The sequence below is a fragment of the Arvicola amphibius genome, chromosome 15, assembly GCF_903992535.2.
Source record: "Arvicola amphibius chromosome 15, mArvAmp1.2, whole genome shotgun sequence".
Classification (NCBI taxonomy): domain Eukaryota; kingdom Metazoa; phylum Chordata; class Mammalia; order Rodentia; family Cricetidae; genus Arvicola; species Arvicola amphibius.
This window is the reverse complement of record NC_052061.1, coordinates 15,237,652-15,258,052: the sequence shown is the minus strand read 5'-3', so window position 1 is coordinate 15,258,052 and position 20,401 is coordinate 15,237,652. Positions and strand designations below refer to the sequence as shown.

Genomic DNA, 20,401 nt, shown 5'->3' with positions numbered 1-20,401 from the left:
CCCCTCCATGGCCTATGCGTCAGCTCCTGCTCCCAACTTCTTTTAATGATGAGTTATAATGTGGAAGTATAAGGCAAATAAACTCTTTCCTCCCCAGCTTGATTTTGGTCATGGTGTTTATTATAGCAGTAGAACTAACTATGACAATCAGTTACATATTTTTTTTTCCTTTCTTACTAATGAAGACTACTGGATAAAGCCTGGGGACCATGTGACAATGGAAGCATCTTGTCAAGATTGTTACCTAAGAATCCAGAGTATCAATATCGTGCATTTGGAACATGAAATGGAAGTTATAAAGCATTTTACCAAGAGTGAAGACTTGCTGTCTCTAGGGAATGAGGCTGAGCTCTGTAGTGCTCTGGCTAACCTTCAGACCAGTAGAGCAGATGCTCTGGAGCAGCTCTGTGTGTTAGAACCTGCAGAGATTGCTTTGCTCAATAACATTCCATATCATGAAGGCTTTAGGATGGCCATGAGGAAGGTGTTGTCTTCGCTGGCCCCAGAGAAACTGTGCCAGCCCGTGGATCTTCAGTGTCAGGACTCAGAGATGAACTCTGGAAGTGAACAGGGTGCTACTGCACCGAGCACCTCTGACCCTCTCTATGTGTTGGATGTGTCCGAAGGCTTCTCTCTTCTGCCTATAATTGCTGGAACACTTGGTGAGGTTAAGCCCTACAGTTCTGTGGAGAAAGACCAGCATTGTGTTGTTTTGGACCTCATATCTGAAGCCAATCACTTCCCTAAGGAAACACTGGAGTTTTGGCTGAGACATATAGAAGATGAAGCTGCTGTGTTGCAAAGGCCCAAATCAGATAAATTGTGGAGCATAATTATATTAGATGTTATTGAGCCATCTGGGCTCATTCAGCAGGAAATAATGGAAAAAGCTGCAATATCCAGGTAAAACAAAAACCATAAAATTGAATGGGGAATTTTGGGTTCAAAATTCACTTTCTTTTTTGAGTTTTATAGGTGATGGGGTGAGATGAATATCTTACTATTTAACCATTCCTGACATTGGAGTTCTGCTGAGGGCCTCTGACAGGTCTGGGGTAGAGGCTAGTTACCTGGTTAGATTTTCCTCACCTGAAATGGAGTTAGTCACCAGTGACTAACTGAAATCTTCATAAACGCTCTGAATGGAAAGTTTGCAGGCTTTCCAGAGGGGGTAAACACATCAAAGTGCGGGAGAATAGTGGGCCTCATGAGTGTCCCTCTCCCATAAAGAGCTCTTTCTTCCTCTAACCTACCCTTTGCTTGGCATTCGTGGTGATACCTTAGGCAGAGAGCCCACACTCTGAACAGTTTGTTCCCCAGCAGACACCAAATGTGTTTCTTTAATTCAATTCAGTTCTGGTCCTGCTGTCTGGAGGTAGGCAGAACCTACAGGGCAGCCACAGCTTCAAAAGTCATGCACCGATGCACATGGTAGGTTGTCACCTGTGCTTCTACACCAACAGGCACAAATTAAAGTCCCCTCTGTTTATAAAACCCTCTTCAGATTTGGCTGAATTTGCTATCGCAGCTCACAGGACTTAGGGAAATGCTTGGCTTAGGTGAACCTATTTATTATATATGCGGAGCGAACAGGAGAGCTGCAGAGGGTGCAGAGTCTCCATGGTCTTCCCTCGACTTGCTGGCCAGGAACCTTCACGTGTTGACCTGCACAGGTCTCTTCGGGATTTTGTGGGGCATCACTGGGTATTAGCGATAATTTAACCTGGCAGGGAAGTAACACAGCAAGTTACTCTAGTTATTCCTAATTCTTTCTGGAGGACAAACCCAAGACTCCTGGAGTCCCTAGTACCTGGCATGGCCTTGGAATACAAGGTCACAAGAGACAAGAGTTCTTATTACTTCTTTGACTCTGCAAAGATGCCTATGTTTTAGGAGTTTTGTACCAAAAACAAACAAAAGCATCAACAACAAAGACAAGACACAGATCAAATGGAGTATTAGAGAAAGTCACCATTGCCCTGTGTATGTCTTCTGTTTGGCCATTCTTGAATGAGTTTGTCTTTGAAATGTTTTTAGATGTATTTATTTTAAGTGTGTTTTGCCTACGTGTATGTAGATATACCACACGTGTGCCTGGTGCCTGGAGAGATCAGAAGAGAATGTTGGATCCTGGAGCTAGAGTTGCAGATGGCAGTGAACCACCACATGGGTGCTGGGAACCGAACTTGGGTCCTCTGCTGAAGGACTTTTATTGGTTAATTAATAAAGAAACTGCTTGGCCCAATAGGTCAGAACATAGGTGGGTGGAGTAGACAGAACAGGATGCTGGGAGAGAGAAGGCAGACGCTTCAGCCATTCGCTATAGTCAGTCGCCATGCTTCTCTCCAAGACAGATGCAGGTTAAGATCTCTCCTTGTAAGCGACCACCTCGTGGTGATACACAGATTACTAAATATGGGTTAAAGCGAGATATGAGAATTAGACAATAAGAGGCTAAAACTAATGGGTCAGGCAGTGTTTAAATGAATACAGTTTCCGTGTAATTATTTCGGGTGTAAAGCTAGCCGGGTGGTGGGATGTAGCCCGCAGCGCTTTCTACACTCTCAAGAGCAACAAATGCTCCTAACAGCTGAGCCATCTCTCCAGCTTCTATTTCTGAGTTTTATTCTTTATAGCATACCAGTGCATAGAGGTATTATGTTTTTCTTAGTTCTCTGAGCCATGTTAGGAAGTTATCAGACACTTCCCTTAAAGAGGGAGTTGTGTGAACTCCACATGTCTATCAGTGACAGTGCACTGGACACCTGGGGTTAGGATTGGCATCTCAAGTGAGGCAGTCCCGTGGGACTGAACCCTAGAGAATGTTAGAGAGGACTAGCATCCTAAGATGCTCAGCTGAATTAACTAACTGGCTCTTTTTTGGAAAAACTCGCCTTCCAGTTTGGTGTGAGAAGTTTTAATAAATAAGGGAAAGCACTTGTTAAGGTAAAGTCAAGTTTATGGGCTGAAGGTATGGTTCAGTGTTGACGAGCTTGCTCTGGTATCCCCAGTACTACAAAGAGAAACCGAATAGAACGTCAGTGCCCGCTAAATGATTCATTTAGTAACAGGTAAATAACAAGTTAGTATGCACTGTTATCATTCTTAGAACTTTTCTTGAGTTTCAAGATTTGGAAAGTTAATGTAAATGGGCAGAAAATTAGCAAGTAAATAGGGTAATCTCACAACAGTTCACAAGCTAATAGGAATGGTTTTGTTGAGAGCTTTAAGGGATAGATAAGTCACTAATTTGAGATGTCACTAATTGAGATTGACTTTCCCTCACACCCAAACAAGTCGTTAGGAACAGTGTGGGAGAACATAGGTCAGCAAGTCACAGACACCAGATGTAAGGGCTTCAGACACGTAAGTCATGACCTTGGTCTAAGCTAGTCCCTTTACTCGCTGTAAGCACATGCTCACCTGTGTACATTAGTGCTCCACTCCTTCCTGCTCTCCTGTGTGTCATTGTTGAATGTCCTCGTTTGTCCTCCTCACTTTGTTAAGGTAGGGTCACTAAACACACGGCTTGCTTCTTTGGTAGGTTAGGACTTGAACTTGCACTGAGGATCCATCTCTACCCCCGCAGTGCTAGGATTACAGGCAGGCTACCGCTTTACCTGGGTGCTATGGATCTAAGCTCTGGTCCTCACATTTGGGGTGCAGGTGCCTTATCCACTGAATTGTCTCCCCAGCTCCCAAGTCTTAATGATCTATTTAGGGAAACTGTAACAAAAATGGAAACACTTATGCACATTATCTTTTTAGATATGTACAAACTGGCCAGATGCCTAAACTGTAATTTTTAAAGTAGATCCTTACATCTTTAACTTGAGTGTAAAGTTTACGATGACAAATACTTGAGGTGATCAGTGCCCACCTCTTTGTAGTTCCTGCCTGGAAGTTGAAGTAGAAGACATCCCAGAGGACTCAGTTTTTTGATATTTGAAAATGCGACAGATGAGGAACAGTCTCACTGTCTTAAGACCTACCTTGTATTCTGTTTCTGCTTCCTCCTTATGGCTCAGGTCTGAGAAATAAGACTCCACAGTAGTTCACAGGAGCACCCGGAACCTCACACATGGGGGTGCCATCTTCCCACCTGTCACTTACTGTTTGTTCCTAGTTCTCTGTCCATGTCCAGCCTACTTCAGAAGCTACTTTTTAAAAACCATACACAGTATTGATAATGCCATTTTTGTGGGATTACAGGGAGAATGAAGGTGAACAAGAGTGTGGTTGCATTAAGTGCAGTTGCATGAGCAAGGGCTTTGTTAACCTTCATCTTGGCTTTCCTTTCTAGAATATTTCAGTTTACGTATATGTTTGCTTTTGGAGAGTTTAGTCCTATAGAGTGACCACTTCAGAGATGTCACAGAATAGTTCAGAGAGCTTGCCATGTACTCTGTGCCCTCACGTATTAAGCTCTTTGTAGTGTTATATTGTGAGACTATTCTTTTCCCATTCAGACTTTCACCTTGCCTGAAATGCTTGGGACCATCAGTGTTGCAGCTGCTTACACGTAATGATAGCTGCGGAGTCTACACGTGAAATTTTTTCATGTTTCCTATACATCTTACACACAGTTGTAGAGCAGCCAGAACTGTTTTTAGTGCACTTGTGTTTTGATGGTGCCTAGTCATGAAGTCATACATAAAACTTTCTTATATTATATTGTATGAGTGATCAAAAAACGCTGGAATTCATTCATTTATTCATTCATTTGTTTGTTTATTTTTTTTTCGAGACAGGGTTTCCCTGTATATCCCTGACTGTCCTGGAACTCACTCTGTAGACCAGGCTGGTCTCAAACTCAAGAGTTCTGCCTCTGCCTCCTGCGTGCTGGAATTAAAGGTGTGCCCTGCCACTGCCTGGCTAAAAGTGCTGGTTTGGGAGCACTTTGATTTCCACATAGGATGGTTCCCCAGTAATGATTATGGCCTGTAAGTAAGGACTTGCCTTAGTCCGTCCAAATTTGACTTCTTGAGCAATTATTTCTAATGGTTTAAGTTTTTTTTTTTTTTCGAGACAGGGTTTCTCTGTGGCTTTGGAGCCTGTCCTGGAACTAGCTCTTGTAGACCAGGCTGGTCTCGAACTCACAGAGATCCGCCTGCCTCTGCCTCCCGAGTGCTGGGATTGAAAGACCCCTGGAGGGTATCTTCCTATCGGGAGACCCTCGCCCAAGAACCAAGACCACGCCACTGGATGCAACAGCAAGAGGATTTATTATTCGCACAGACGTCTGTGGGACGCTTCAGCCTTCCGGGGGACTGAGCGCGCCGGGCTAAATCTGAGACAGCTTATATAGGGTTAGGGGAGGCAGAAGCGGGTATACAGAAGCAGATGCATGGTTACATTTCCCATCCTTTTTCCAACTTTAGGTGCTTGGCCACAGACATCCTGTTTTGCACAGACAAGGTGGCGTCATCTGTGACCCTATTATTGAAAGACCCTCAGGACCCCCTCCCCAAAACCTGCATCTGGCCTATTCCCATGAGAACATCCTGTTTGTTTGAGTGAGCAGGATGTCTGTAGTTAGCACATGTGCCAATCTTAGAGTGCCAGCAGTTCACAAAAGGGATAGTCACCCCCCACAGATGTTTCTCTTATCACGTAGCCATTTTCCTGTCGTAACAGAATGAAAATCCTCTTTCCTTTGCATCAATTTTGTAGTCATGTGAATGGTGTCTGAAGTAACTTCTCCCTAGTCCAACATTATGAACTCTAGTGCTTAGTTCAAGCCTTGCTGGAAATGTTACTGCAGTTGACTGGGGGTCTTTCAGGATTAAAGGCGTGTGCCACCACCGCCCGGCTAATGGTTTAAATTTTGAATGACTAGTCAATAATGACAAAGTCTACTAGACTGTATATCATCTACACTTTACTAATTTGTGATTCTTACTTGTTATCTATAAAATGTATGGAATTAAAAGGCCTTATAATCTACCCTTCTTCAGATGTTTATTGCAGTCTGGAGGCAAGATCTTCCCCCAGTACGTCTTGATGCTCGGGATGCTCGTGGAGTCGCAGACACTGGTAGAAGAGAGTGCTGTTCAAGGAACAGAGCACACTCTTGGGTTAAACATAGCACCTTTTATTAACCAGTTCCAGGTAAGTGTGTAGAGAACCGTTCAGCCAAGACCCTGCTGCCTCCTATTATCGTTGTCTCTCCTTTGAATTTTTACTCAGTCAGTGGGCCTAGCTGGATAGAAAGACAGGCAGTTTCCTAGAGTAAAGGAACATGTCACCAACAAAAGCCAACCTGAGAGAATATGCAAGGATTTTTATCATGAATATTGACTAAAGTTTACAGATTGTCCTCCGAATCACCTATCACAAGATAGAGATGGTTAATACTTAACACTTTCTGTGCATGGTCATGGAGTCTAGAAGAGAAGATGAGATCTCTGGGAACTAGAGCTGCCATGTGGGTGCTGAGAGCTTGGCGCAGGGCATCTGCCAGAGCAGTGTGTGCTCCGAACTGCTGGGTTCTCTCTACCCCATCTTCCTGTTTTATCCCCACTTGCTCTGACTCTTCAATTCGATCAGTCACCATACACTGGGCCTGCTTCCTTTTCACTGTGTTCCCAGCTCTGGCCACTCTTTCCTGAACAGCTTAGGATTTGTGCTCTGTGTATTTTCATGTAATTTAGGTAGTACACCCCATTCCTGTTCTTGTGTAATCCTGCCTCGGTTAAATCCCAGCTACTGTGTGTCTATGTAAACCCTACAGTTGGCCCTTAATTATCTAAAGAGACTCTATAACTCTTGCTATCTATCTGTCTTCTGTCTGTCTGTTTATCTGTCTTTCTGGCAGGGTTTCTCTGTGTAGCCCTGGCTGTCCTAGAACTCACTCCATAGACCAGGCTGGCTTCAAAGTCACAGAGATCAGCCTGCTTCTGCTTCCTGAGTGCTATAATTGAAGGTTTATGCCACCACTGGCCTTTCTTGGCAGTTTTTTATTTTATAGACTGTTTACTCATTGATGTAGGCATTATCTCCACTTGTACTATGATTGACTACTAGGTAACTGAATCAATGAAACAAAATCAAAGGTTGTTAAAGGACTATAGTATGTTAAAAACTATTCAACATGTTTATTGAGCATCTTTTACATGTGCTTTTTTTTTTTAAGATAGGGTCTAATATGTAGCCCCATGTGCTTCAATGTGTGACCAAGGATAACCTTGGCCTTGCAGTGGTGGCTCATGCCTTTAATCCCAGCACTGGGAGGCAGAGGCAAAGGCAGGAGGATCTTTGTGAGTTTGAGGCCAGATTGGACTCCCTGCTCTTCCTGTTTTTATCTTCCAAGGGCTGGAATTATAGATGATGTCACCATTCCCAAATTATGCATATATATTAACTATTCATTGCTACAACAAAGTACCTGACAAAAGCACCTTAAAATCGGGTTTATTTTGACTCGGAGTTTGAGGGAACACAGTCCATCGTGGTAGAAAATTTCTACCTCTGTTACCCTTCTATCAAAAATAAGGTGAAAGGTTTGTGGGTTTTTTCAGGGTTTTTTTTGTTGGACCCTGGAGTCCAATTACTGAGGGGGAGTCGCCCCAAGAAAACACTCTCACACCACAGTTGATGTAAAAGCATGGGGATTTTAATTCTGTCATGACAGGGTCACTCAGCATTCAAGCCAAGGACCCCGAATAGCTGGTACAGGCTACTATGCAAAAAGCCACAGAAACAAGGTGGGGAACTCGGGGGTTGTTCTTCAACTATTAGGATGGGCTGATTCAAAGGGCTACTAGCAATGATTGGTCTGAGCCACAGTGAGAGAGTAGTTGCTAGATCAGGCAGGGTAAGGGGGAAACATCTGTGAGTCATTCTAACCGTATCTGAGGAACTGAGTCAATATCCCCTGACCAAGGCTGAGGAACTGAGTCAAGATCTAAGAGTTATCTTGCCCCAATTCTAATAACTGAGTTCTATATGGAGAACATCCACAAGGACACAGGGAGATGGAAAATCCCCAACATTCCAGTACATGCATGTGAAGTTGTTAGGTCCTTGGTTTCCAGGGGATGGGGAGCAGTACTGCTGAGAGGCCTCAGAAATGGCCTCAGAGTTGTCAGAAATGGCTTTAGAGTTATCCTAGAGTTTTACAGTTCGTTTTTTGTTTTTCATTTGTTTGTTTGTTGGTTGGTTTCATTTAGTTTTTTTCTTTTTTGTTTTTTGTTTTTTGTTTTTTTTGTTTTTTGTTTTTTTTGAGTCATGGTCTTTCTACATAGACCTGGCTGTCCTGGCACTCACTATGCAGACCAGGGTAGCCACCTGCACCTGCCTCTTTCCCTCCTTCCTGAGTGCTGGGATTAAAGGTGTGCACCACCATGCCCAGCAATAATTTGTGTTTTTAAGAACAGCTTGTCTGAAGGGTCTTTTGTAGATTTTAACATTCCCAATTGCCAAAGTGACCACTCGCTTCTTTCTAAAAAATCAATTCTCAAAATTTGTAGTTTCCGTTTTCTCATGTTTGGTTATATCATGTAGAACGTGAGTGTCTAGACTAGTTGTTTAGTGACTGCAGCTGGTAAAGCACACAGATCAGCAAAGTGTAAATAGTGTATTGCTTCTACTCTGGCAAAGAAAGACTTTACAGGCAACCATGTTTAAATTATCTTGGGATGGTAAGATGTCTAAGCAACTAAAGAAATAATTGAGTTGTGTACCACTATTTTCAGAATAAAAGCAATCATTCTAATTTTTCAGGATTCCATGTGATTTCAACTGTGCCCTGTTGTCGGGGACTCTGCATGCTCAGTAAACGTGGCAGAACAGCTTCTAGTAATCCAGTGACACGTTTGATGTCGCACTAGGAAAACAATTCTCCTTTGCCTTTTTTGAGTTTTTACTGACTTTTCAGTCACTTAGTTCCTGCAGAAATGTTTTCCAGGCTTGCAACTGTTCTCACATTTTTGCCTCTCTGGGGGCATAGTTCATTCTGTTAGGCTTGTATCATGTCTTTAAAATGAGTTTTCCATTCTCTTAGGGGAAAGTGAGTATTAATGTTGCTTTGCTGATTATGAAAGTTTGTTTCTTGGAACTGGTTAAATTCGTCTCATAAATAATAAGAGTGGTTATTTGCAAAACTATGATTGGCATGTTAGATAGCAAATGAGACTGTTGAAGGCATGTACTACTTGGGAAGCAAAGCGAATGTGTGTACAGAAGCTTTCAGCATTGGTATATAGTGGTAGTATGATGCTATACTGTTGGACCAATAGCTCTTTTTTATAAACTGGATGCACTATTACAAGCTTTGTAGTATTTCCTTTATAAACTGCTTCCACACATATTTACCTGTTATGGTTTTCTCAGAGTGTCATAGTATGTCTTCCAGAATTCAGTGTATCCTGACAGTAAATAGTCCTAGCTTATGGAATTTTCTGTTGATTTCTTTTTCATTATCTGCGGCATATAGCAATTGAAGAAGATACCCGGTCAAGTATACTGGCAGCTTGAAATCCTACCCTATGATACACTCCCTCCAGGTAGAATGATTCATGCTTCCATAAAAGATAGGCCTTAAAACCCTAATATGTCTATTATGCCAAATTAGGTGGGGTCAGGAATGTTTCCTTCATAGGAGGCTTGAAGTAGAAAACTCAAGAATCTTCTGTTACCATGCACATTACTGTCAACTCTATGCAAAACAGGTATCTCAATATAAATCAGAGGCGTATGATGGGACCTCTCTGTGGCTGAGAGAATAAGAGTATGGCCAGCATGCTCAACCTTCAGGGCTCCTCATATCCTTCAGGTGGAACCGTGACTAACAATTCAGCAGGTTGGCAGCCAACCTAGAGATGATGGGCCTGGTGACATCTAGTTAACTCTAGTCACTGACATAGACGGCCAGGCAGGGAGATCTCAAGAAAGAATCCATATCCGTGCAAAATGCTGTTCTGCTACAGCCAATGAGAAGACCACTTCAACTGTGTGAGCTTGACAGAGAAGGCAATACGAGCCAGAGTGGTGCTGTGGATAGGAAACCTCAACTTCTGTTGCCTCTGACTATGAAGGAGGCTGGTAGATTGACTCAGGTCAACAAGAACAAAAATATGGTGCCTTACAATGGGAACACCAGTCAGTGTTGTCAGATCCTTGGAAAAGCAGTATGCCCATGGTCTCTGCCTTTGAGTGTGAGATTAAAGGGAAGAAGACCCTTCACCAGAAAGTTTTGGAGCTATTGAATCCCGGAAGTCCCAGCCTGAGACCTGTCCTTCTTTCCTTCCGGGTCAGGGCCTATGCAGAGTTCCGAGTCATTCAAGCAGCTGTTCCATGGCAGAAAGAGAGGACAACATCCCCAGCTCCAGCATCCACACCACACAGTCAGATACCCTGCTACCTCAGGAGCTAGAATGCGATTTCTGATTTCAGAAATGAAATTAAATGACTTCAAACCCTGGATAACTAACTGTCCACTAAGAAAATCTCTGATATGGTGTGGGTCATGTCACGTGGGGCAAATAAGGATCCTTAGGCAGCACCAGAGTTGAACAGTAGTACGATGTACCAACTTGCTTTGTAAAGATCACTTTGAAGCCAGCCAAAGGCACAAACATGGTAGTGATGCAGTGGGAGGTAGTGGCTTAAACTGCAGCTGAAGCCGTGTGTGTTTCTGCATGTATTTTAAAAGTTGGAGCTTTACAGATTGGGTATGGAGTATGAGAGAGGACCAGGAAAGATAGTTAGCAGTTATTGATATGGGAAACATCAGAGTGATCAGCTGTATTTCTGTGTAGGAGGTGTCAGGAATTAGTAATCAAAAAGGAATCAAAGAAGCTCTATGCTTAGTATGCAAATTAAGCAGTCGATATCATATATATGGTATTGAAAACCACAAGACTAGATGGAACATTAGGGGTGTGCAGAAAAAGGGTTGAGGACTGAATTTGATCTTGAAAGGTTATTGATGGTGACAGGAGAGGCCAGGACATTGGGCTGAGAAACAGAAGTGGGGCAGACAGTAAGGCGTGAGGAGAGCCGAGACGATTTCAGTCTCAGGCAGTGAAAAGTGGGAATGTAGGGGTCACAGGCACTGGATAAACAGGAGTAAAAGGCAAAAGGAAGAACCGGAAGTGGTGTGGAACCTCTGAGCATTTATAAAGGTTGGATGGTTGGATGCCCAGAAGAGGTTGATAATCTGTGGCCAGTCTCAGCCTTCCATAGGCAGGAAAGCATCTTCTAGCAACACTGTCTCGAAAGTATGAGGGACAGAGAGACTCTGAGACTTCAGAATCCTGAGCCTGACTACAGATTGGCAGGGGTGTGCCCTGAGTGGGTAGACCTGTTAAAACACCGCAAGATTGGCAGGGGTGTGCCTTAAGCAGGTAGATCATTTAAAACACCCCACATTGGCAGGGGTGTGCCCTGAGTGGGCAGACATTTTCAAGCACCCCCAAATTGGCAGGGGTGTATGCTGAGCATGTAGACCCTTAAAACACCCCAACATTGTTAGGGGTGTGCCCTGAGTGGGCAGACCTTTTAAAACACCCCCAGTAACTTGAATTTGCAGCCGAGGTGTTGAGAACCATTGCCTTGTAGAAAGGAGCTTGTTTTTCAGGATGAATCTGTTTGGATGAATTTGCTTCTTTGAAGCTGATCTGAACTCACTATGTAGACCAGGCTGGCTTCTCATAAAGATACCTAAGTGCTGGGATTAAAGGGATGTGCCACCCACCATGGCTGGCTGAGTTTGCTGCCTCTGATCAAACACATTAGTACTTACTGTTAGGTTATTTATTCACATATTCTAGGAACAAATGTTTCTGGGATTGTTTGGCCACTTCAAAGTTTAGTGTGGTTTCATCCAAGAGAAAGACCTGTAGGTAACAAACCATAGGGAAGTGTTGAACCTGCCTAAACCTTAGCTTGTTCATTCATCCTGAAAAACTGATTCTGAGAATTCATGTCTTAGGATGATGCAGAATATAAACGAGGCAATAAACATTCGGTCATGAGGAGCTCATTGTAAATCAAGCACAGCGTGAACCTGACTGCACAAATGGTAAGTCAGAGTGTTCTCTTTCTTTCAGGTGCCTATTCGTGTGTTTTTGGATTTATCTTCGTTGCCATGTGTCCCTTTAAGCCAGCCAGTGGAACTCTTGAGATTAGATCTGATGACGCCATATCTGAACACTTCCAGTAGAGAAGTAAAGGTAAGGACAACGGCCAGCGGTCACTCTTGTCAGTCAGAACAGTTCGCCTTCATGAGGGATACTTACACCCACATGGTTTATCATTTTCTTTGAAGATTTAAATCTTTTCTAGACAGCATGCAAAAATAGATTGAATAAATATTAGTGTCTAAGACTAGTTATTATTAAATTTGAATGGGTGGTTCAATATGTTTTTAGTTCTTATATTCAAATTGATTAAAAAGAGAAAGAAGACGATGATTTGCCTTGATAAAATGTTCAAAATTCGATTTCTATAGGTCCGCATTTGTAGATCTGGACGAGTGACCGCTGTCCCATTTTGGTTTCATTTGTGCCTTGATGATGAGGTCAGGCTGGACACCTCAGGTGAAGCCTCCCACTGGAAGCAAGCTGCCGTGGTTCTGGACACCCCCATCCAGGTGCAGGCGGGAGAGGAGCTTGTGCTCAGTGTGCAGCATCACAAGAGCAATGTCAGCATCACAGTGAAGCAGTGAGAGAGGCTGTAATCATGGGACGAGTGTGAATTTCCTTGTCGTGGTCAAAGTAAAGCATTAATAAAGCACATGGTAACAGTCTTAACGTGTAGCTTTCTAGAAAAGGATACGTCTTTTGTTTCATTTTGTTGGGCTTGGTAGGGATTTAAAAGGTGTCTGCCTCATTGTCATGTTAGTTAAACAAATTTTTAAGGTTTTGAGGTCTTGGCTTATAATGGGTCGATACTTAAAAGGCTTCTACTGAAGACTGACAGGTGATGTGAGCCAGAGCTTGCTTCTGTTAGGTAGCAAGTTAGAGTGAAGGGCCTAGGAGGTATCTTAAGGAGGCACAAAGGAAAGCTTAAAAATGCTAACGCAGGGGCTGGAGAGATGGCTCAGCAGAATGTTTCTAAATTTTGATTTAAATGTCCTCTTGCAAAGCTTTGTAATTCATGGGATCCCATTTTTAGTTGTCACTGATTCCTGAGTGATCTGAAAGCTTTCAGGAAGTCCTTGCCCATATCTGTATCTTGAAGTGCTTTCCTTACTTTTGATTTTTGCTAAGGAATTATTTCTTTCTTTATTTTTTGGTTTTGGTTTTTCGAGACAGGGTTTCTTTGTAGCTTTGGAGCCAGTCCTGGAACTAGCTCTTGTAGACCAGGCTGTAGATCAAGCTGGCCTCGAACTCTCAGAGATCCACCTGCCTCTGCCTCCCTAGTACAGGGATTAAAGGCGTGTGCCACCACCATCCAGCAGCTAAGGATTTTTTGATCTTCTCTCCGTCCCAGTCTCTTCTCTCTTCTCCTCTCCGTTTTCTTTGATCCTTCCTCCTGCCTTTTTCCCTCCCTCCCTCCCTCCCTACTTTCCTCCCTCCCTCCCTTCCTCTCTCCCTCCTTCCTTTTTTTGGACAGGGTCTCATGTATCCCTGACTGGTTTCAAATTAGCCATGTATCTGAGGATAACTTTTAATTTCTGAATTTCCTATCTCTACTTCCTAAATGCTGAGATTCAGGTGCATGTCAGCACCTCTGGTTTGTGTACTGCTGGGGACCAAACTCAGTGCTTTGGGCATGCTAGTCAAACATTTTTAGTAAGCTCCATTGCCATCCCTTATTTATCTAATCAAGGAACCAACTCAGCTTCATGAGTCTTTTTATTAATTTCTGCCCTCACTAATTTCTTTCCATCCATTGCTGTTTAGGTTTGGCTTGTTCTTACTTTTCCCAAGACTCTGAGGTTCATTTTTCTTTGAGAGTCTCTGATTTTTTTTTAAGTGTGGATACGTTTAGCTACGACTTTCCCCTTAGAAATGCTTTTGTTGTGTCCCATAGGTTTTAGTTTGTTGTTTTCCTTTTGCTTTGATTCTCCTGATCTCTGATTTGCCTTTTTGATTTCTTCAGTGCCAGTGCAATGGCAATGGTGTGTTGTTGAGTATCTATAAGTTTGCATGCTCTGTAGTTACTCTTGCTGTTGATTTTTAGCTTTTAACATTGTGATCAAAATAAAAGTTATTTAAAGTTCCCTATGTTTATGTCCCATTATATGATCTATTATATGACCCTATTATATGATCTATTATGGTCTATTTTAGAGCCATGTCTATGGGTTGCTGAGAGTATCTGTCCTGAAGTGCTGAATGGACTGTTGGCTCTGTTGCTGTGTCAGTTAACTCAGGTGTAACCTCTGACACGATGACCTGTCTGCTGCTGAGAAAGTCACCCTCTGGGTGTTGGCATTAATTTGTGACTTTTTATTTGATTTAAAAATTTTATTTGCATGTGGCTTGTGTGCTAGTACATGCATGTGCTACTGCTAGTGTGCACACACAGTATGTACCCGTGAATACTGAACCCTGAAGTTGATACTGTGTCTCTCACTTATTCTTCGTTTATTGAGGTATGTTCTCTTGCTGAAGCCAGACAGCACCAATAGCAAAGTCTTTTCTTGCTGGTTTGCCTTGCGGACCCTGGCTCTTCTCCAGTGTTGGGTGACAGAGAACCTCCACAGCTGTCTAGCTTGGATGCTGTTCCTGCTCCTTTGTGGAAGCCCTCTAGTCACTGGGCCATCTTCCTACTTTGACTTTACCTCTAGTAGTTTTGTTTTGTGAAATGGCTGCACATGTGCTGGGTGCATAGAAGTTTAGAATTGTAATGTCCTCTTGATAGATTGTTGCCTTAGATACAATCATGTCATACCTTGTGACTGCCTGGCTCTGTCAGGCAGTAAAACAGTGGCACTTTGCTTGTTTATAGTTCCATTTGTTTGGAACACCATTTCATCCTGGCACCGCGTAGTACCATCAGTTTATACTGGTGGCTCATTTGTGGAGACAACACATAGTGGATCCTTATTTTGACCACGAGGGGCTCATCTGTGTCTTTGTGGACTTGGGAGCATTACTGTTCAGTTGTCAGTGAGAAGAAAGCCCCTCCATCCTGTCGCTCCAGTGTTCACTTTCTCCTGCTCTTCATTTGCTGTGGCACAGCTGCAGCCGTGTCTGTTTCCATAGCCTCTTGGGTGCGTTTGTTTTCTTCCAGCCAAAAGATTCCTACTAGTGTTTTCTGATAGCCTGGCTCCACAGTCTGTCCATGTTGTGTTGTGCGCCCCACCCCTTCTAAAGCAGTAGCGTTTAACCTCTGTCTTAGGTTAGACACCATGATCATGTTTAGTTGTGACTGGCCTAAAGTTCATTATCATTGTACTGGCTGGTTTTGTCTGTCAGCTTGACCCAAGCTAGAGTCATCAGAGAGGAAGGAGCCTCCGTGAGATCCAGCTGTAAAGCATTTTCTCACTTTGTGATCACTGGGGGGAGGGCCCAGCCCATGGTGCCTGGTGCCATTCCTGGGCTGTTGGTCTTGGGTTCTATAAAAAAGTGGGCTAAGCAAGCCATGGGAAACAAACCAGTAAGCAAGCAGCTCTCCTCCATGGCCTCTGCATCAACTCCTGCTTCAAGGATCCTGCCGTGATTGACTTCCTGTCCTGACTTCCTTCTGTGATGAACGACAGTGCCGAAGTGGAAGCCAGATAACCCCGTGTCCCCCCCTGCCCCCAGCTTGACTTTAGGTATTTCACTGCAGCAGTGGAAACTGAGACAATCCTCAATGCAGGACATGTCAGTGTGCAGGCAGACATGGTGCTGGAGAAGGATTTGAAAGTTCTGCATCCTGATCCACAGGCTGCAGAAAGAGAGTGAGCCACTGGGTCTGACTTGAGCTTCTGAAACCTCAAAACCCACCCTCCGTGACACACTTCTTCCAAAGGCTGCACCTACTCCAACAAGGCTGCATGTCCTAATTCAAATGATGCCACTCCCTGTGAGTCTGTGGAGCCCATTTTCGTTCATCACCACACTGGGTATAGGAGTCTGAGATGGAAGTTATTATCTTTCAGACCTTGAAATACTTCGTTCCTAACTCTTCTCTTTTAAAATGTTGTTAAGGAATTTGCTTTTTTGATGAGTCAGCCTTTATAATGTGACTTTTTTCTTTTGCAGCTTTAGATAGACTTCCCTTGTGTATATTTAGTGTTTTGACCATAAGATAACATGGGAGGTTTGGTCTTCTAAATGCCTCCCGTACCTGTATGAGCATCTCAGATGAGGTGCAGTTTCTTGCTGTCGGTCATTTTATGAAAAATGTTTTCTTGTTCCTTTGACATGAAACTTACCTGTCTACAATTCATAGATTTAGTGCTTTCATAGTTCCTCGTTAATCCTGCATGTTTCAGGCATGTACATACACACAGAAACACATGCACACACATATATGTTTGGTTTTTCAAGAAAGGGTTTCTTTGTGTAGCATTGGGTGTTCTGAGCTAGCCCTGTAGACCAGACTGGCCTCAAACTCATAGAGATTTGCCTGCATCTGCCTCAGAGTACTGGGATTAAAGTGCTGGAATTAAAGGTGTGCACCACCACAGCTCAGCCCAGGCATATTTTTTAAATTAATATATCTTTGTTAATGAACATCCAATTCCTCATTGTCCTTAAGCCTTGATAGTGTTGTCCTATTCATGGTCCTTTGGATTGCTGAATCTTTCTACAGGTCCTATTATTTGAATTATTGGAATTTTAATTTCTACGTGTTTGGTTTTTATTCAGTTTCTTTTATATCTTATCCTGATTTCCTTCTTTGATGTTCTCTTGGAACTAAGAAGTTTGTGTCTTCTTACTTTTTTTAAATATAGTTGTAATATTTATTTTAAAATCTTTCTTTTTTGATTCTTGGGATTTCATTTAGTGTGCTCTCACTAGGTGTGGTTACTAATGAGTTTGATAGTTTTTCACGAAGTTGTACTGTCATGGTATTCCAGTTTCTTTCCTGTGTTTTCCCTCTGAACTTAATCCTCTGTTGTTAGACTGTTGGCTGATTCAGCAGTTGAGAGCACAGCCCCCCTACCCTAGCTCCTGGTGCAGGGGTGTCTTTGTTACACATGTCCCTGCCTCTCCCAAGCCTTCCCTAGTGTATGCAAGGTCCTTGGCACAGGAACAGTGTCCTGCTCCTGCACCAAGGCCATCCACCCAGAGGGGTGAGAGGCTGCCCTCCAGGCAGGTCTGAAGATTCCTGCAAGAGAGTGCTGGGAACCTTCAGCATGTGCTGCAAGGTTCGCTGTGTGCTACTTGACCCCGCCCTGCCCCCACGTTTGCCCTTTTGTCCATGCGGTGTCCTTGGGCTACCAGGAATTCCTGATTCAGTGTTGTGGAGTTCCAACCAGATGGGAATAGTTCCTGCTCCTGCACTGAGGAGATCCACCCAGAGTCAATCACAGCAAAGATTGGACCAAGACACCAAGTCTCTCCTGGCTCCATTTGAAGAAAGAGATGGGCAGGTGCCAATGCAAGAATTTCTCCAACACCTGAAGGCAACATGACATCACCAGAATCCAGGCATCCCGAAACAACAAAAATTGAACACCCTACTCCAGAAGAAATAGAAGAAATCGACTTTAAACAATACTTTATGAAAATAATAGAGGCCCTTAAACAGGAGGTAAAAAAACTGCCATAAAGAAATGGAGATGACAAACAAAAAGGTAGACGAAATGAATAATCTCTCAAAGATACCCAAGAAAAACAAGAAAAAGCAATCCAACAGGTAAGGGAAGCAGTTCAAGACCTGAAAAATGAAATGGAGGTAATGAAGAAAACACAATCCAAGGGAAGACTGGAAATGGAAATTCTGAATAAAGGAACAGAAACTAGATAGACAAGTATTACCAACAGAATACGAGAGATGGAAGAAAGAATCTCAGACTCTGAAGATACTATAGAGGAAATAAACTCACAGATTAAAGAACAAAACAAATCCAACAAATTCTTAACACAAAACATCCAGGAAATCTGGGACACCATGAAAAGACCAAACCTAATAATAATTGGAGTAAAAGAAGGAGAAGAATTACAACTCAAAGGCCCAGACAATATATTCAACAAAATTATAGAAGAAAACTTCCCCAACCTAAAGAAGGATATTCCTATGAAATTACAAGAAGCCTACAGAACACCAAATAATAGACTGGATCAAAAGAAAGCATCCCCACACCATATAATAATCAAAACACAAAACATACAGAATCAAGAACAGATATTAAGAGCTGCAAAGGAAAAAGGTCAAGTAACATAAAGGGAAACCTATCAGAATTACACCTGACTTCTCAATGGAAACCATGAAAGCCAGAAGATCGTGGATAGATGTGCTACAGACACTAAGGGAACATGGATGCAAGCCTAGACTACTATACCAAGCAAAACTTGCATTCACCATCGATGGAGAAAACAAGATATTCCAGGACAAAAACAGATTTAAACAATACATAGCTACAAATCCAGCCTTACAGAAAGTAATAGAAGGAAAATCACAAACCAAGGAGCCAAACAATGCCCACAATAACTCAGACATATAGCGACCTTTCACCAGCACAACTAGAAGGGAAATACACAAACTCTACTACCAAAAAAAATGACCGGAGTTAATAACCACTGGTCATTAATATCACTTAATATCAATGGACTCAACTCACCTATAAAAAGGCACAGGCTAAGAGATTGGATATGAAAACAGGATACAACATTCTGCTGTTTACAAGAAACACACCCCAACCACAAAGACAGACATCTATTCAGAGTAAAGGGTTGGGAAAAGGATTATCAAGCAAATGGAACTAAGAAACAAGCAGGTGTGGCCATACTCTTTTCTAACAAAGTTGACTTCAAACTAAAATCAATCAGAAGAGATGGAGAGGGACATGTTATACTCATAACAGGAAAACTTCATCAGGATGAAGTCTCAGTCCTGAATATCTATGCCCCTAATATAAAAGCACCCACTTATGTAAAAGAAACACTTCTAGAACTCAAGACAGCAATCAAACCACACAGACTAATAGTGGGAGACTTCAACACTCCTCTCTCACCAATGGACAGGTCAATCAGACAGAAACCGAACAGAGAATTAAGAGACTTAATGGAGGTAATGAATCAAATGGACTTAAAAGACATCTATAGAACATTCCACCCAAATAGGAAAGAATATACCTTCTTCTCTGCAGCTCATGAAACCTTCTCGAAAATTGACCACATACTCGGTAACAAAGCAAACTTCCACAGATACAAAAAAAAAATTAGTAACCACCTGTGCCTTATTGGATCACCATGGATTAAAGTTAGAATTCAACAACAATGCTACCCCCAGAAAGCCTACAAATGCATGGAAACTGAACAATCAACTACTGAACCACACCTGGGTCAAAGAAGAAATAAAGAAAGAAATTAAAGTCTTCCTTGAATTTAATGAAAATATAGGCACATCATACTCAAACCTATGGGACACTATGAAAGCAGTGCTAAGAGGAAAGTTCATAGCACTAAGTGCCTACTTTAAAAAAATGGAGAAAGCACACATTGGAGACTTAACAGCACACCTGAAAGCTCTAAAAAAAAAAGAAGCAGACTCACCTAGGAGGAGTAGAAGACTGAAAATAATCAAACTGAGGGCTGAAATCAACAAAATAGAAACACAGAAAACAATCCAAAGAATCAATGAAATAAAAAGCTGGTTCTTGGAGGAAATCAACAAGATTGACAAACCCCTAGCCAAACTAATCAAACGGCAGAGAGAGAACATGCAAATTAATAGGATCACTAATGAAAAAGGGGACAAAACCACAGACACAGAGGAAATTCAGAGAATCATTAAATCTTACTATAAAAGCCTGTATGCCACAAAATTGGAAAATGTAAAAGAAATGCACACTTTTTTAGATAAGTGCCATATACCAAAGTTAAACCAGGACCAGGTGAACAATCTAAATAGACCTGTTAGCCGCGAAGAATTAGAAACTGTTATCAAAAACCTCCCCACCAAAAAAAGCCCAGGATCAGATGGTTTCAATGCAGAATTCTGCCAGAACTTCCAAGAAGACCTAATACCTATACTCCTTAATGTATTTCATAATATAGAAACAGAAGAGTCATTGCCAAATTCCTTTTATGAAGCTACAGTTACCCTGATACCAAAACCACACAAAGACTCAACCAAGAAAGAGAATTACAGGCCAGTCTCACTCATGAACATTGACGCAAAAATTCTCAATAAAATACTGGCAAACTGAATCCAAGAACACATTAAAAAATTATCCATTATGATCAAGTAGGCTTCATCCCAGAGATGCAGGGCTGGTTCAACATACGAAAATCTATCAATGTAATCCATCATATAAATTAACTGAAAGAAAAAACCATATGATCATCTC

At 42.3% G+C, this 20,401-nt stretch overlaps 1 protein-coding gene across 6 annotated transcripts in view; it reads left to right on the top strand.

Annotated features, from left to right (window-relative positions):
- LOC119801630 (protein arginine N-methyltransferase 9) overlaps positions 1–20,401 on the top strand; it is a 68,303-nt gene that overhangs the window by 25,370 nt on the left and 22,532 nt on the right. For 5 of the 6 annotated variants that reach the window (XR_005283266.1, XR_005283265.1, XR_005283264.1 and 2 more), the window contains exons 9-12: positions 186–903; positions 5,958–6,111; positions 12,054–12,176; positions 12,455–12,595. Coding sequence is in view for 3 of the 6 variants with exons in the window: in XM_038312221.1 (XP_038168149.1) it covers positions 186–903; positions 5,958–6,111; positions 12,054–12,176; positions 12,455–12,595 (1,136 nt within the window). In the remaining 3 variants the exon portion in view is untranslated. Of the gene's footprint in view, positions 1–185; positions 904–5,957; positions 6,112–12,053; positions 12,177–12,454; positions 12,752–20,401 lie in introns of those variants that run through there. The other variant, XM_038312220.2, reaches the window with a different exon arrangement.